This window comes from Neolamprologus multifasciatus, chromosome 20 (assembly GCF_963576455.1).
Source record: "Neolamprologus multifasciatus chromosome 20, fNeoMul1.2, whole genome shotgun sequence".
In the NCBI taxonomy this organism is placed as follows: domain Eukaryota; kingdom Metazoa; phylum Chordata; class Actinopteri; order Cichliformes; family Cichlidae; genus Neolamprologus; species Neolamprologus multifasciatus.
In genome coordinates this window covers 21,137,029-21,155,261 of record NC_140458.1, presented here as the reverse complement: position 1 = coordinate 21,155,261, position 18,233 = coordinate 21,137,029, and the positions used below count along the sequence as shown (strand labels likewise).

The 18,233-nt window shown below is 42.9% G+C and overlaps 2 protein-coding genes across 2 annotated transcripts in view; one reads left to right on the top strand and one right to left on the bottom strand.

Moving 5' to 3' along the window:
* Positions 1-1,657: 1,657 nt before the first annotated feature.
* LOC146494895 (uncharacterized) lies at positions 1,658-5,203 on the bottom strand. The gene has a single exon (XM_085146667.1). The coding sequence runs from the start codon at positions 4,337-4,339 to the stop codon at positions 1,658-1,660; it is 2,682 nt and encodes an 893-aa protein (XP_085002793.1). The 5' UTR covers positions 4,340-5,203.
* A 10,268-nt stretch (positions 5,204-15,471) lies between these two features.
* LOC146494894 (troponin C, skeletal muscle) overlaps positions 15,472-18,233 on the top strand; it is a 7,429-nt gene continuing 4,667 nt past the window's right edge. The window contains exons 1-3 of the mRNA XM_085145635.1: positions 15,472-15,623; positions 17,843-17,897; positions 18,094-18,233. The exon at positions 18,094-18,233 is cut by the window's right edge and continues 4 nt beyond it. Coding sequence (XP_085001761.1) covers positions 15,621-15,623; positions 17,843-17,897; positions 18,094-18,233 — 198 coding nt within the window. The 5' untranslated portion in view covers positions 15,472-15,620. The remainder of the gene's footprint in view (positions 15,624-17,842; positions 17,898-18,093) is intronic.

Sequence of the window (18,233 nt, the reverse complement as noted above, 5' to 3'; positions counted from 1 at the left end):
GTCTTCACCCCTGTCTCTTCCTCTCCAAGGAGGCCATTGTCCTGTCATAACATATTCTTGCACCCTGCCAATGACTGGATCATCCTCCTGTGCTTTCTTTAGTGTCTCTTTGGAGATCTGTGTCACTGGGGCCATTACCCGTTCATGCTCTACATCAGCACATGCTGTGGTTATGGTAGCTGGACACATCCATGGCTCATGTTCATGGAATTTCAGCTGAAGCGCCTGTGTCGCAGGTGTGATTACCTCTGGTTTCATTTCCTGCGAGCATGTGCGCATGTACTCCTCCATGTCTAGTGGCATCCGTGATAAACCATCAGCATCGCCATTAGCCCTTCCCGGCCGATACTTGATTGAGAAGTTAAAATCGGCTAGCTCAGCAACCCACCGGTGTGTTGTAGCATTTAGCTTCGCTGTAGTCAGGACGTAGGTCAACGGATTGTTATCTGTATACACTGTGAAAGAAGGTGCGTAATACAGATACTCCCGAAACCTCTCACAGATTGCCCACTTCATTGCTAGAAACTCTAGCTTTCCAGAGTGGAGGTGGTAGTTGGTTTCTGGAGCTGTTAGAGTTCTCGACCCATACCCAATGACAACCAGTTGGCCCTGCTGTCTCTGGTACAGGACTGCACCAAGCCCTTCTTGAGAGGCATCGCAGTGCAGCACAAATGGCCTTTCGAAGTCAGGGTATGCCAGGAGTGGTGGACTCAGCAGGTGTTCTATAAGCTGGCATAGCACTGCCTGGTGTTGTTCCGTCCATGTGATTGGCTGGCTTGAGTGGAGTTGGTCTGATTTTTTCCGCTGTCCTTTGTGCCTGATTACCGTTGATCTTCTGTCAGTAATCACTTGAATCTTTCCGGTCGATAGCAGCTGGTATAGTGGCTTGGCAGTGCGTGAGAAGTTTGGAATGTAGGGGTGGTAGTATGACAGGAAACCTAGCATTTTCCTTAAGTCTCCCACAGTCTCAGGTTTGCGGTTTTTTAGTGCTTGCACTGGTGCCAATTCAGCAGGGTCCATGCAGTAGCCATCTTTGGATACAATCTTTCCCAAGAATTTCACCTTGTCCTTGAACACTTCACACTTTTTGGAGGTTAGCTTCACCCCGTGTTCTTGATAGCGGCGCAGGACCTCCCTCAGATCATGCAGGTGGTCCTCAAATGATCTGCTGTGGACCAAATTGTCATCCAGATATGGCTGAGATATTTCATCCCTCAAGCCTGCAAGGCACTCTTCCATACTGCGCTGGAACTCTGCTGGAGCCGAGGACAAACCAAAGGGAATCCTTACCCACTCATATAAGCCCCAAGGTGTGATAAAGGCTGTGAGGGGTCTGCTACTTTCCTCCAGGAAACCCTGGTGGTACGCCTTGCCCTGGTCCAACACTGAGAACCATGCACTCCCAGTCAGGCTGTTTAACATGTCTTGAACACGAGGGATGGGGTGACGGTCAGGAATGGATTTCCGGTTTAACTCACGGTAATCCACGCAGAGACGCAGACTTCCATCCTTCTTGCGCACGCAGACGATGGGTGATGAGTAGGGGGATCGGGATTTCTGAATCCATCCTCTGTTTAACAGGTCCTCCAAATACTCCTTCACCTCCTTGTGGAGTGGCTTGGGGACTGAGATGTATGTGCGTCTTACTGGGGTTGTGTCATTCAATCAACTTCAGGGAGGGGATGCATCCCACATCGCTCTCATCTTTTGAAAATGCAGCACACTCTTCACGCAGGACTTTTCTCACCTGCTCCTGCTGATCTGGGGTCAGGTGATCAACTGACACAGGTGGGTCCCATAAATCTTGGCTGCAACTGCCCACCTCTTTATACTCCCCTTTGTGCTGTTCTGGGGCGCTGACGGTGCTCCCTGTGTTTTCACTAGCACGCGTCAACTTGCCCATGTTTTCAGCACTTACTGGTCTTACGTCTACTGGGTAAATAGCCTTCACTTGCTGTAGTCGTCCCAACACTACATGAGGGAGGAGGGTGATGTCATGGCTGCCGCCATTCGTGACTGGAATAACCACCCTGGACCGGGTTCCCCTCTGCAGGCCAATGACAGTTTCATTCAGGTTAACCCCCTCTGGTAGTTTTGAAATGTCCTCTGGTTCAAAAAGAACCTCCTGTTTCAGGGGGAGGGGACCTGTCCTCACACTGCACTTAACCTCCCTGCTTTGTCCAGCTGGAATTACTATCTTTTGTCTCCCAACTTTCACCACACCCTCCTCATCATTTTTGTAGCAGCGCTGCACGATGTTAATTAGCACTTCCGCTTTCTTACAATCAATCGAGAAGGCTTCCTTTACCACAGCAGGTGTAACGTCTGGATGCTGCTCCATTCCATCCTTTACAAAATGCTCAATCACATTATAGCCAATGATAGGTGGCTCTGCTACTCCTGGCTCTTTTGAGACAAGCACAGGGACAACTAACTCTGGCTGTGGATCTCTAGTTGACCCCAGTCTAAATTTTAGCTCAACCCAACCTGCGAAGGGTATAGGTGTTTGGTTCGCTGCTTTACCCACCAGAGCCTCATCCTCACCTAGGAGTTCACTTGTGCTTCTCAGTTGGATATGTGGAAAGCAGGACTTCCTCCAGTTCTCATTAATGATAGTCACCTGTGAACCTGTATCCCACAATGCTTGTGTTTCTACCCCTTCAAAGAAACAATCCACCATACACTTCTTCCCAATCAGGGCTCTCAGCTTAGCCTGACAGCGTAGTGAGAGATGACTGGCATACGTGGCACCCACAGTCTCTTTAGCCTTGCCACTCTGCTCTAATTCTGCCTCCAGCTGTCTTATTCGATTCCAAAGCAGTTCATGCAACTTGTCGTCTGCTTCAGCATGGATGGGAATTAATGATTTGGGAGGGGCAATGGTCTGGATTGCCGCTTGAGTGCCCTCCGATCTTTCTGTTGCCCCCCTTCGCCCTCTACAGCCTCTGGAGAGGTGTCCTGGCTGGCCACACTTGAAGCAGTGTTCACACCCATCATTGGTTCCCTGCTCCTGGCATGCCTTACATCCCCTCCTCCCACTGGTTCTTAGTGGGCGAGTGGGGCCTTGAGGGGTGGTGATGCTCCTCCTTAATTCAGCCATCTCCTCTCTCAGCAGCCTGACCGCTTCATGCAGCTCTGACTCTCGGGAAGCAGCTACAACAGGTGTTCTGCGGCTCTTGGGTTTCACCACTTCAGCTGATTGCTCTTGAGTCCCCAACCCAGTTTCGGCTACACCCAGACCCAATTGACTGGCTGGCCTTTCTGTCTGGAGTTCATTTACTTTTACAGATTTGCTGCCTGTAGTTTTCTTTTGCTTCAATTGCCTTTCTGATTCAACACTAGCTGCTTCATTCATCTTATCAATGAGGGTTTCATCTGTCACCCGAGGGTCATCCAGATAGGGCTTGAGCTGAAACTTGATAGGGTCACTCAGTAGCCCAGTACTAACCGACCTCAAGAATTTCTTCTGGATGAGCTCAGGGCTGTATTGTTCATCGGACCCCGTGTCTTCCGATGCGAGCAGCAGCCTCTCTTTTAACTCAATTGCTCTGAAGAGGAAGTTTTGGGGAGACTCACGGCTGTCTTGTGTGACGTTCACTAGTCTGTGATACAAATCTGTGGTGCTGTCTTCTTTAAAATGCCCCTTTAATATGGCCTTCAATTGGGGGAGGGTGAGGTCACGTTTTATCTCAAGCATGTCTCTAAGACTCAAACCTGGGCTGACAGACTTCACCACAGCCTCTATAACCTCCGCTTCACTGTGTCCTTTGTTCAGACCTCTGTCAATCTGATGCATCAGGTTGGTGTATGAGAGTCTGTCCTTTTGGCCCTTCTCCCCAATTTGACCACAGATCTTGAATTCCCTCCTTATCGTCACTTCCGAAAGGCGGTTGGCTGCGACAGGAAACACATTTTGTGGGGTGGTTGGATGACTTGGTGGTGTCCTCTCCACCCTTTCACTCAGCCTCCTAATTTCTTCCTGCAGTGCTTCGCTGTTTCTCTGGAGCTGTGCGTATCTCTCTGCTAAATCAAGTTCTTCCCTTGTTTCCTGAGTTCCCTGTGGCGAGCTCGTTGTATCTCCTCCACTTTCTGTGTTTCTGGAGCTCCCTATCGCTGGGTCGACACTTTCTAACATTTTCTTTAGATAGTAGAGTGCAACATCCTGCTCTTCATCATTAATAACCTTGTCCATAGATTCTGTAATTAATTTTATTAACGCTCGTCTTGTTGTGACATTTCCACTAGGGATTTTAGCTTCAGCACATACCCCTTTGAGTTGGTCGAGTTGTAGGTTCCAGAGTGTCTGGGACACAGTCTCTGCCAGCTCCTCGAGGTCCATCGTGGTTGCTGTAGCCACACCCCTTCCTTATTTTCATCACGCTGGACACGACGTTAATAATCCCAGCGGTGCCTCCAATATTTGTTGCACACTTGGACAAATGACACTTCCAGGCGTGCATGAGTTCAGAATTGTTCTCTTTACTTGCTCATTTGCAACTGCAAATACAAAACACAAGCACTTCAGTTCAGCGTAGCTGCACTCTGCAGGCTATCTGTGCAGTAGAACACACAGGACCCTTTTACACATAACTACTGAACACGTGTTAACAAAGTACTCATTTACTCAGTATTTTCCTACCAATGTTCATATTACAATATTCTGCACACTCGTATGCTCCTCCAACTAGTATTGTTGCGCATGGAGACTACCCTCTCGATCCCCATATTAATCATGTGCGATGTGACATCCCGTTTAACACCAGTTCAGGTACATCATGTAAATCACAAACTCCAACATTAGCGTTGTGTTCCATTAATGACAGTACCTTACTCTAATACCTTTCTCATACGTCAACATCATTCTGTTTATCAACACATTACTTGTGCTCACCTGCAAATACAAAACACAAGCACTTCAGTTCAGTGTAGCTGCACTCTGCAGGCTATCTGTGCAGTAGAACACACAGGACCCCAAAGCTGCCCTATTCAGTGCCTGCGTGAGCGCCACCCGTGGGAATCATCATTGATCAGAATATCCTAGCTGGATTGCCAGTTATCACAGTATGTGTCAGAAATAGTAATAAAGAACTGAACGCATAATGTAACAATGATAAGAATGCATGAAATTATGGAGAGGGGGGGGGGGGGCAATATCTATTACAATACTTCCATCTGTGTCCACCCATTACATGAGTCCCACATATACATTCGTCTCTATCTGCCATTCTGCAATTCATCTCATGTAAATGTGGCGCACAGCGTGACGTGAAAAAAGGCACATACCTTTGACATTGGGTGACAAACTCTGTATTCTCTGTCCACACATAAACTGAAAAAAAAAAAACAGTTTTAAAAACTCTCCGTTTTCGGTGATAGGAAACGCCATTTACGTGTGGACGAAACAGCTCAAAAATACCGTAAAGTATAGACGTAGTGTAAAAGAGTTAGTAGTTTATTTTATTACTACCTGTAATTTATTGCAGATTACTTGTATTTGCTTAATTGTTTACTAAATGTTTGAGGTGTGAAAGAAACCGCAATGGAGCAAAATATGGGTGTGTGTGGTTGGAGGATGTGTGTGCACGTGCGAGAAGGGGGGGCGCGAACATTTTTCTTATAAAACAAACGGGGGCCTAGCAAAAAAAAAGACTGGGAACCACTGATCTAGAAGAACAGAACAAAACTTCAAAATGCACAGTAAAATACTTTTATATTAGGATTTTTTTCCTACAGTGCAGCCATACCCGCGACCTTGTGGTTGTTAGTTCACATTCATTGGCCGATGCTTAGCGTCATGTTATTATGTGTCCCAACATCCAATGGCATGTCACATTGTTTTCATGGCCACACCCTCACCCCAGGTGCAGAGGCCTATTTCTGTTCAGGAATGTTGTGAATACTTTGAGATTTATATTAATTGCAATTCCTACCTCTACATTTATTTTTTGAAATATATAACTAGCACAGCATGGCCGTGCAATGTTTTAGATGTTTTTTTTTTAGGTTTTATTCCTATTAATTATATTTTCACTTGTTACCTCTGAATTATTGAATCAGACCTAGATGACATGAAATTTTCAGCAAAATTATAATTCAAATTTGAATTTAACAGATCATTCTCTCACATAACAGACAAATATTTGTGAAATTATGATACATTTCTGAATGTATTTTTACAATCTAAATATGCATATGTACAAATAATATATTTAAAAAACAAGTCAATTGTGTTTTACTATATTTACAGTGATGTTATGTTATTTTACCTTTGACATGTAAAATCACAGTCTACTTATTTGAATTTAATGATATTCTAGAAATACAGTACAAAACTGTAATATGCAGTAAGATACTTTGACATTACTATTTTTTGGAACGGTGTACTTAAAAACCTTCCTTCCTACTAAAGACCTTCCCCATGCCATCCACGCTATGCCCAAGTAACTAAGTAACAGATTAACAATAACAGATAAAACACAAAAGTTCCTGTTATTTTTTCATCATCTACTGTCACTTTCTTTTCTTTTTTTCTTTTTTCTTTTTTTTTACAAAGAGTCAATGGAGGAAAAAATAATCTTTTTTTAATTATTATGATTTAATTTAAAAAAAACTCCTGTTATTGTTATTACTACTAGAACTTTTCTGTAATTTTCTACACCCATTTTATCTTGCTAACAGATTTCTTTGATTTGCTGCAGCAACATTTCTTATCATGTAGAAAAGACGCTTCTTTTTTATATTAATTGGGATTAAAGGTGTATTTAAACATCTTTACACTGACAGAAAGCTTCTCTTGTTAGGCCCAATTAAGAACAAACTGGGCTGTAAAATGAATTGGACATCTCTGCCTTAGAGTCTTAAAAGTAAGATAAATAGCAGAAAGAAAGTTTAGTTTGTTCCTGGTGCTATCCAGTTTGTCATCAGTAGTTCAGTTTAGCTGTGTCTGTTCGGTTTATCCCGCCTGAGCTCCATTTCGACGCGCCAAGTGTTCCAGTCTTATTCTCTCTGCCGCGCGCTCGTTAGCCCTTCTCTCTGTCCAAGACCGCAACCTGCTGGTCAGCGCCTGCCTCATCTCCACACTCCACAGTCCATACACCAGCGGGTTAATGCACGGTGGCACTATGAGCATAACCAGCAGCGATATATGAAGCGCGGTCGCCGTGGCCGTGGGGGTGGTCTTCACTTTGCAGAGGCCGGGAGACTGAGAGGACTGTACCATCATCGCCACCGGTGCCCTAAACTCCCACAGCGCGTCCGACGCGACTTTGAGGAGCAACGGCAGCAGCTGCAGGAACAGCATCCCGCAGTAAAACAACACAGTGTTGCGCGCTGTGACGTTAACCGCGTTGAAAGGTATCACTGCGTTGCGCGCGACCTGGTACATTCTAAAGAAGGAAAACGCGTGTATCAGCAGACACAGCAGCAGGGTGAGGGAGCCCACGGTTTTGCGAAAAACTGCAGAGGCACGGGGGAACCCCAGGTGCTGTTCCACAACATCTGGCTCGCACAGAAGTCCCGTGGTGGCCGTTTCATCATCCTCTCCTCTCCCGGTGTGCAGCAGCACAATTTCAGAGACGCCGATGAAAACCGAGTACAGCCAGATTCCCCCCAGGACACCCCGCAGGCGGATCTTAGTGAAAATTGGCAAGTACCGGATGGCATGACAGACGTATATGTATCGCTCCAACGCCATGCAAGTTATAGTAACAAGACTACAGAAGATGGACACTCCACCCAAAAAGAACTGAACGTAACACCATCCGTTGAACGCCATCGTGCGACGCTGGATTAGTGAGTGGATGACCGCCGGGCCAAAGGTCGCAGTCTGCACCAGGTCGCTGAAAATCAGGTTCTTGAGCAGGATAAAGCGCGGCTGCCAGGAAAACTCCTCCGACTGTCCGAGGCCGAACAGAGTAAACGCGTTCACAAAGCACGACAAGGCGGTCAGCAAGACAAAAAAGCAAATCAGCACTGAAACCGCCTGTCCTTCAGGTAGTATAGACAGAAACAGGCAGTTGGCATTGTTCAGCTGTCCAGTCGCGTGTGGGTTAGTTTGGTTCTCCTGGCTGAAGCTGTCGCGCTCCTCGGTGAGGTTGTGCGCCTCCGTCTCCAGCACAGCTGTCATTTTAATCTGTGGAAGCAACAACAGCCTGTGATGTCTCCGTCCTCCCCCGCAGCCTAATGCCATTCACAGGTCTGCATCCTTCAGCATTTTTCCACACCTGTACGATCTAACCTGGCAACACGCGCGCATACACAAGCCCACAGTTCTCTGTGACCAGCTATTGGACGTCACACTATAGGGGCGGGCTGGCCATCGGGGGGCACATTTGACATGATGACCTTAGGGTGGTTTCTTGAACTTGAACAGCAAACAATTCACAGACCACGTAAAATCCACGCATCAGGATTCTCAGCACAGACTCTGGACTCGGTCTGTAGTCTCCATGGCGCACAGGTGCGCACACCAAGGATTCACATGAATGCCTCTGCAGTGGCTTTCTCTCGTGCTCGCTCTCGTATGCCGGCAGTATGAAGCAGGGAAAGTTGTAAAAGTGGATCAGATAAAAAGGAAAGCTGGAGGGGGTGGAGAGTGTAAAAGAGAGAAAAAGTTGCTGAAAAATAAAAGAATTCACCCACTAAAACACAATCACAGTGTTTTACGTGGTTGTAGCGCGTCAAAGCAGTTTCCCTGAATGTCCTTGTGGAGTTTTTGGAAACCTTATTGTGGTTCTGAATTTCTCTTGATTAAACAATAAAAAGCCAATTATAAATAAAAATGTAGTTTGCTTTTCTTTTGTTTAGTTGCACCTTTTGTATTGTGGTTTTCAGCTGTCACTATTGTTACCAATACAACACCCCGGTTCGCCTGTGAGAAGATTTGCGACACCCAGGCGCTTCGGAACATATTATGTGAGTGCATTTTTCGCGAACTTGTTGAACTTATCAAAGTACCTCAACTTTCGAAATTAACTTTTGACATATAGGCACACACTGCCCCCTAGTGCTCGAGACTGGTAACTGCAACCCAGAGGCCAGTTTGACAAGCTATTTTTTAAATATGAAAGCTTATTGAAATTTGCAGAATATTGTAAATTCACATATAGCTTTGTGTGATTGTGTAATAAATATGATATAAAATTGTATTACTAAAATTAGGAAAGAATAATAACTACAACAGGAGGCAATACATGACTATATCAGGACAACCTACTATCTTATAAGATTAAAAAAGCATGCACATTATCAGTGTCAAGTACACTCATGTGGATTACATAAATACAGACATCCTTCCAAGGGCACAAATCCCTTCACTAGATGTATTACATTGTTGAAGGCCTTGTGTTTTTGTGTGTTTTGAATACATGTTCAAGTAGCTACTCCAAATCACTACAGTTTGTACTCTGGGTATCTAGTTCTTTTTTTAATCTATTTTTCCTCTTCCTTGTATTCCAATAAGTATATGTACTGTATAGAGCAAGAATTAGTCTTATTTGTGTTTCTAAAACAATAAACAGGGTTCACTCTACTTTGCTTTGATTATTAAAAAATCACACAGTACTGAACTGTGTTCACAGACAGATTTCTGCAAGTGTTTCTGAGTCCATGCAAGGATTTGCATGACACAGTCATTCTTGTTTTTAATACAGTCCTACCTGAAGATCATGGGCTTGCAATATTGATTTAGACCTTGTCCCTGGGGCACAGAAACTGCTCCAAATTCTGTGAACCATTTGATGATATTATGTACTGTAGGTGATGAGATGTTCAAAGTTTTCCCTTACGGCTGATCTTAAGCTCTTGGTTTGGAGGATATGATGGATGGTAGGGCGCCAAGTTTCAGTTTAAGGAGAGCTTCTGTTTGAGACCCATAAGGATTTCACAGAGCTGACTTGTACAAAAGGTGAACTCAAAAAAGCAGCAAAGAAGTGGCTCGTCTGTGGATCAGGCTTGTTGTGGCACTACATGTGCATGCTCATTTGGAAAGAAGAGGTTGTCTGTGTAACAGATGCACACCTGTTACTCAGACAACCTCTTCTTCTCTTTTACATATTCCTTGAGCAAAGCCTGAGCAGTTTTTGTGGTGTGGTTGTGCCAACTGCTGTGTTGTGCCATCAGGGAGTGCTTTAGGAGTAAATGTGCACCTTTGGTCTTTGTCACACCTGACAAAGTCTTTAATGTTGTGGCAGATCAGTATTCAGTATAAGGTGGTCTGGCTGCATTATTTAGTATCAGCTGGAGGCAGCTATGACATGATGTTGTTCTCTACAAGAAGGACAAAATCTCTTTTACCTTGTTGTCATTTTAAAAACTTCTCAAAGGTCTGGACAAAACCCCAGCAGCCACCGAGTGCTGTGATTGTAGCTTTATTGCTCTATCGTGAGCAAACCTTATGTGTAGCTGGAATCTGACACTCACACGTCACAACTGTTTGCTGCATGTTTGCTTTGGAAGATTTTTACAGCAGGAAGGGATTTGTTTCTCCTCCTGGGATTGAAACAGCACGCAATTACACGATGGAGTCTCCCAGCAGATTTTTAGTTTAATAAGTCTGCATGAACTGTACAGCTAGTTTACTGAAACATTTACTTGAGCTAAAGACTGGAGAGCAGTCTTTAGCTCGAGGAGGGAAAAGGAGCAGAAAGAAGGGTAGCAAAAGAAGGAGTGAAGGATCAAGATGGTGGAGGCTAAACGTGGACGAGTGATGGCATACCTCAAGCCTTATTTAGGGTGTGTTTGTCCAGAGGACTCAGCTGCTCTGTGGAGAATGTCCAGGAATAGAAGGAGTTATAGAAGAAGAGATCATGGAAAGAGAAAGAAAAGAAAACAGAACGAGAAAAAGAGCTGATAACACCACAGCTTTTTTGTTTCTCTTGGTCTGTTATCGAACCAAAGTCTTCAAACTGAGCCACGCTTTTTTTTTCTCACCCAAGCAAGGGAAGTTTGCTTCTGGGAAGTCAGCCTCAGCTGGTGCTGTCAGTCAGGCACCAAACAGGCACTCCAATAACACTGGTGACATAAGCTGGACAGCATGGAAGCTGAACTTGCACTATGGCCCTCTGGGGGAGACAAGGGGTGATGACTTAGAGGAGTGAGAAGAGCTTAAGATGGAAACAGGAGGTGGTGAGGATCATAACATGGAGAACAGTAGGAGGGTGATAAAGTGTTGTCCACAGGATTGGAATTAAGAAGAAAAGGTGCACAGTGTGATCAGCGCAGCTGGATTTTTTTTTTCCTGACTGTATTCAGGCAGGTTTTTATCCAAGGCTATGTATGCAGCAGCTTGTACCTTTGACATGCACGTGCACAGCATTGTTTGAAGTGAATGGCAATTTTAGCATGCTAATATACTCAAAATCCTTTTTCTATGATTTTTAAATGCCATAATCAGTCAGACTGGAGAAATCTGACACATCAAACCTGTGTGTTTGAAGAAGTAAAAAAATTACTCTTTTTTTATTTTTCATTTTTTATGTTGTGTAAACACATGATTGAGGCAGCCAGGATAATGCTGCCTCCACACCACAGTGGTGAAGCTGTGGAGACAGTGGCACACTTTTCATAAACCCGTCGCTGAATATCAGCCACCCAGGTTCTCCTCGAGATTAGTGTCACTATCCCTACACTCAGCTGCATGTGGAATCATCTTTCCGCATGAAATGTAGCTGTAATTCAAATAAATCCATGGAACTGAGCAAACTGTAGAGATGTAGAGCTTCATATTTGCTGTAAAAACTGTGAAATTGGAGAAAAATGGATGCTATATGGACTCTTTTCTTTGTATTCCAATAAAACTGACTGTTGGTAGGTTTTCTATGCATTCAGCATATCCATTATAGCGTTACAGAGAACTGAGCTAGTCCGCCATTAAGGTTTCTAGAAGATATGACTCTTCTTCTTTAGACAAATGACTCTTCAGCTTTGGGACGGAGGCCACTGTGGAGGATGGATGCTTTTTGTTTTGTTTTTATATAGAAAAAGTTAATATGCAAGTATACCTTCAAATAAAATAGGATACATTTTTAAATGACACAAGCGGCTTCAACCTGTGTAACTTGTGTGTTGATGTGCTTATTTTTTTTAGATATATAAGAATGTCTCAGCATTAGTTGTGTGTCCCACATCATTTCATACAAACACTTCCTTTGCCCAGCTTTTAGTTCGTTGGATGCGGTCACCCTACGAGCAGACTCAAACTAGCATTAATTTGCTATTATCAAGAGTCTGAATGAATCTTTTGAGGTAAGATGTTTAACTTGAAACAGTGAAGTAGTAACTGCACATATATGCAAATAAAAAATCTTAACATAGGCTAATTCATGCTGAAGTCTTAAATTAAACATTTTCTCTGTTGCCTTTCAAGTGTTTTGAATCGTATTGATCATGACGAGTACCTGGATTTTAAATTCATGAGAAAAGTGTTTAATGATGGTACAGATCAACAGTGCTGAAAGGCTAAAAGTAGACGTGAGTTTAATGAATTTACACATTGGTCATATTTTTAGTTTTAATTATTATATTATTATTATTATAATAGCTAATTATTATTACTTTGTATCAAATGAATGAATACTTTATCTCCAATTAAGAAATGTTGATCAGCAACTACAGCTGCTCTTGTTTCCACGCTAATCACATGGTTCTCTCCGTTCTTTCAGGCATAAATAGATTGCGTGTGAAAAAAGTGACAGCGCCTTACTGCCCATTGGACCGACTAATCTGTTTCCAACAGCTGACTTAATGGTCTGAAGTGGAATGGAAACATGTGGATGTGCTTTTATATTGCACTGTATCTATCAGACAAGTAAGATGTTTGTCTGCCTGTGTGTTTGTGTGTAGACAGGTAGCCTAGTAAAGAACGAGGGAGCAGAGAAAAAATAAAAACACAAAAAGTAAGTACAAAACAAAAGCAATAAAAGTGTTCGTGTGATTATTCAGAAATAAAAGAAATGACCGTCATTCCCTCTTAGGCTGGAACTCCATGGAAGATCTTGCCTCACAGAGTTAGGATGATTAGGGGAAATGTGATAGATTAGCTCAAAAGTATACTGCAGAAGCTTGTTTATGATCTGAAGACAGTACGAACCACAGTCACCAAAAACGCCATTTGTAACACACTATGCTGTAATGGACTGAAATCTTGCATCATTTGTTCAAGAAAGTAAAGCTAGAGGCCATGTGACATAGGAAGAGGGCCATGTGACACATCAAACTTATTGGTAATGTCACAAGAAAAACAATGGTGTGCTTGGTTTCAACGTAACTTTATTCTTTCATGAGTTATTTACAAGTTTCCCTGTGTTCACAGCCATTGACATGTCGAAGAGGTTAACATGTGAGGAGCCGATCGAAATTGTGTTGATATCTGGTGAACGCAGTAACCGGGTCATTGCAGCAGATTTCAATGCAAGACTCCCTACGAGACCACCCATCTCCCATGCTACAGTTAGCAAACTGCTTGCTAGGTTTCATGAAACTGGTTCAGTGTTGGATTTGCCAAAATGTGGACACAAGAAAACTGTCACTAATGAAGAAACATCAGTGGCTGTCCTAGCTTCATTCAGCAAGAGCCCACAGCGTAGCACTCGCCGCATGTCACTGGAGAGTGGCATTAGTCGAACATCCCTTCGGCGGATATTAGCTACTCACAAATGGCACCCTTACAAGCTCCAGCTACTGCAGCATCTCAACAAGGATGACCCAGATCGGCACACAGAATTTGCAGAATGGGCAAAACAAAAATTGGAACAGGACCCTCAGTTCACGCAGAAGATTTTGTTCAGTGATGAGTCAAACTTCTATGTGAATGGTGAAGTTAACAAACAAAACCACTGCTATTGGTCTGACACTAACCCACATTGGATGGATCCCTCCAAGACTGTTAGCACAACAAAAGTGATGGTTTGGTGTAGTATATGGGGTACAACGATAGTGGGTCCATTCTTCATCAATGGAAACCTCAAGGCCACTGGATATTTGAAATTGCTACATGATGATGTGTTTCCCTCTTTATGCTCTGAAGCTGGCACATTCCCTGAGTTTTTCCAGCAAGATGGTGCACCACCACATTATGGGTGCCAGGTCCGAGCATTCCTAGATGAACAGTTTCCTGGAAAGTGGATTGGTCATCGTGGGCCAGTTGAATGACCCCCAAGGTCTCCTGATCTGATGGCATCTGAAGGCAATTGTCTATGGTGTGAAGATACGAGATGTGCAGCACCTGAAACTACGGATACTGGATGCCTGTGCTGGCATTTCTCCTGCAGTGTTGCTATCAGTGTGTGAAGAGTGGGAGAAGAGGGTTGCATTGACAATCCAACACAATGGGCAGCACATTGAACACATTTTATAAGTGGTCAGAAACTTGTAAATAACTCATGAAAGAATAAAGTTACGTTGAAACCAAGCACACCATTGTTTTTCTTGACAAGACCAATAAGTCTGATGTGTCACATGGCCCTCTTCCTATTGAAAAAACAAAAGTTGTATCCAAGATGGCCGACTTCTAAATGGCCACCATGGTCACCACCCATCTTGAGGAGTTTGCCCCCTCACATATACTAATGTGCCACAGACAGGACTTTAATATCACCAACCATTCCCATGTTATTATGGTGTATCCATGTAAATGGCCCACCCTGTACTTATTTCACTCAGTGACAAGCAAATCAATTTATGACTTATGTCAACACTTCAGTGTGTTTTTTTGGCAGATATTCTGCCTCTCAACTACCATAAATACTTGAAACTATTCATTTCTTACAAGCATGCAAACTTAAAAGAATTGTTTCCTCCACTGTGTGTAGATGTACTGTGAAGTAGCCTCTGTTGCTAATTTATGGTTATTAGTGTCAGTGGGATTCTGAATGAGTTTCTGTGGAAATTTCACTTTGACTTTGGCTCAATCAAGCCTTTTACTGACATGGTAATTAAAGTTTTGCTTTTCTGTTGAGGTAATGAGAAAACACTAGCTAAAATGGTTAAGACGGGGGACAGTTGTGTGAGGTGACAGGTCTTTCTGCACAGCTCTTATGTTTCAGATGTCATAGGTGCAAGGGCAAATCAGCAGCCCTGAGGACAGGGAGGAGGGCAGATAGATGGGTTAACGGACACTGTGGAAGGGGCAGAGAATCTATGCATGCAGGGAGGTGTTAATCCGTGAGTGCATGTATGCGTGTGTGATGTGCGCGAGCGTGCACGCGCTCTGGTCCATGTGAAATCAAGTGTCGTTCTGCACTGAGATGCCCAGTTGATCCTTTGCCAAAATAACCTTCAGCTGCCTGATGCCTGCACAGTGTTTTCTTTTTTTTCAATAAATGTCAGTGAGCTTGTCTGTTATCTAAATATGGGGGATTGGACACTGTGCCACACAAGGGGATGTCCATCAGGAGATTGTAAGGGCGCACAAACTAAAACCAAATTTGATTGGCCGGCTCTTGTCCGAGGAGGGGGTCTCCGGCCCAATCCTAATCATTTTAAGTAAAATGTGGGTGGAATGAGAGGGTACTTATGGAGTAGAGTAAAGTCACAGAGCTACCTGAACTGCATAGAAAGGAGACCTTCTTTCCCAGCTGTCTGTTGTTTGTACTGGTGTGTGTTGTTCACCACAGCCCGCCACCATGGTAAGAAACCAAAAACGGAGGAGGGGGTAAAGGACGAGAAGGAGGACTTAGGTTTATGATGCATCCTGAGGATTTGATTTGGTTTTCAAGGGATGAGAAGAAAAGGCAGATGACGCAGGATGGAGATAAATACCTGAAGCAAACTGGCTGTGCTCATCCAGCAAGTCCTCATCCGCATCATAACTGGATTTTATAAATCATCCTGGAATTCCTTAAATATTTGGAAATGTCATGCGGGCACACACCTGATAGACACACACAAATCTAGTTTGTCTGACTAGTAACCTGTTGCTGCGAACTGCTGTAACTCCTCGTTGCTGTTTGCTTACAGACTCACACTGCTTTTGTGTTCCATCACTTTGTAACTAAACCCGCTACGATTGATATTTAGATTGGAGGGAGTGGTACTAAAGATAGATGTACACAGCTGAGTAAAGTGAGAAGACAAGCTGCCTTTTCTTAGTGTCCTAATTTAGGAAATTCACCTTGAGAAAATCCCTGTCAAATCCTCTCCCAAGTCTCACCTTAAAAATAGCTTTAAAGGAAAGGGGGTGGGTTTCCTTCCATATGTCGCAACATTATCAACATTTTGTCAAGGAAAACAGAAAAAAATGAGTTTTAGTTTGATTTTCTTATCTTTGCTATGCTAAGCTCTGCAAGATTCTGTTTACTAAACTGCTTGGGATCACAATTATGTTAAAATATTAATTGAAATCTAAAAAAAATCCACATTTACAAAACTTTAAAAAAGCCAAATCTGTCTCAAATTATTCCTCTTAGAAATGCTGTATAATCCACACCAGTGTTATGATCTCTTTAGAGTAAAATTCTGAATACAAATTGAGAAATTTAAAGGTGGATGGTTTAACAAAGTCTGAGTGTGCATAAAAACTAAACTATTTTCTTCCTCTTGGGAAATGTTGGTCAGATGCTTTTAAATTTGTTCAGCTTTGTTTTTATTCACTGTTTTGTTTCCACTTGGCATTTGGTTAGTTTTGATGATAGTTTGGTTCATGATTTTAAAATACATCCATTCACAGTATTAACACTGTAGAATAGTTACACTGTAGTGAGCATCACTGTGAGTGGTGCTGAAGAACCTGTGGGGAAAGTAGTTATAACTGCCTTGTTTTCACACGTCACATGGATTTGTTAAAATGTTTTTTTGGGGGGGTTTGCCCAACAAATGTACAAATAAACAAGCAAACAACAAAAAAGAAAAAATGAAAAATAATATTATTAATTGGAAAGGAGACGATAATGGTAGTGCAGTGGTAAGACCAGAATTATTCAGTTTCCCACATATCTCCTAAAACAGCAGGCAACAGCTTGTTGTGTTAATAAATGCCTACAATCATTGCCCGTCGCTAACTGATGCCTAAAATTTTCAAGTTTAACTTTGCATTCTCCAGAAATATAGCTAGGAAGTCATTTTTTTTGCTTTTAATCAGCCATTTGCAGTTACAACTACTGACTGCCCCGAAAACTGAAAAAAAGTTATTAATCTGCTATGTGAATGCAGTTGAAGGCCAGTTATCCAATTACCGCAAATTGTACTCCAGCTAATTGTTTAACTATATGCAGTTCTCTTTGATTTCCCAACTCTGGACATCATTCTGCTTTTTATTTTGTTATTATGTATTACTAAATGCCATTGAATTTCTTGGAAGGACTGATTTCCATTCATTTCAATGAGCAGTGCGATGAGCAGAGATACAGACTAACTGTGATTCAGTGTTCAGTCAAATAAAAATGAAAACTTAAAGTAGCAAAATGTTTAAAGACCAAAACTTGATGATGCCCTTAAAAGTCATCATACAGCTCTAGTCTTATGTTCTAAATAATATTACAGAACATTAATCTATAGAACATGAACTGTAGCAAATGACATGGGAGAGAGAGGGGGGGGGGGGGGGTTTAAATACACTTCAGAAGGGAGAAGTGGAGTTTATTTCTTAAGAAACCTTTTGTGGTGCTAATGTGTTGGTCCTAGACATGTGAACAAAAGAGAACGCTATATAGATTTTCACCACTGTGATGTTATTACAGGACATAATGGCTGTCTCCCACTGTGACAAGTGAAGGGAAAAAGCTAATTTATTCCCTTCCCAGTAGCCACTCCTTACAGCTTGTTCTAGTTATGACCTGATATCACTTATAGCATCCACTTGCCTGACTACAGATGCATTTCCACCTTTTTTTCATTTTTCTTTTTAAAGCCCACTGACGCCCAAAGTGACGCCCGGTCCTTCCTGACTGAGGAGATGATTGCAGGTCTGTATTATTTTTTCTACATGAAGAAATGAGTGATAACCTTAAGTTGAGTTCCAGCAGTGATTTTCAAGTAGACTTTTTACAGTCTGTATTGTGGATGAAAATTAATAGGAAATTAATGATTTCAGCTTTGCTTAGGCAGTAAAGCAACCAAAAAAAAAAAGCCTAAATTTGAACTTTTCCTTCTCTAACCCAGAGTTCAAGGCCGCCTTCGACATGTTTGACACAGATGGAGGTGGTGACATCAGCACCAAAGAGTTGGGCACTGTAATGAGGATGTTGGGCCAGAACCCATCAAGGGAGGAGCTGGATGCCATCATAGAGGAGGTCGATGAG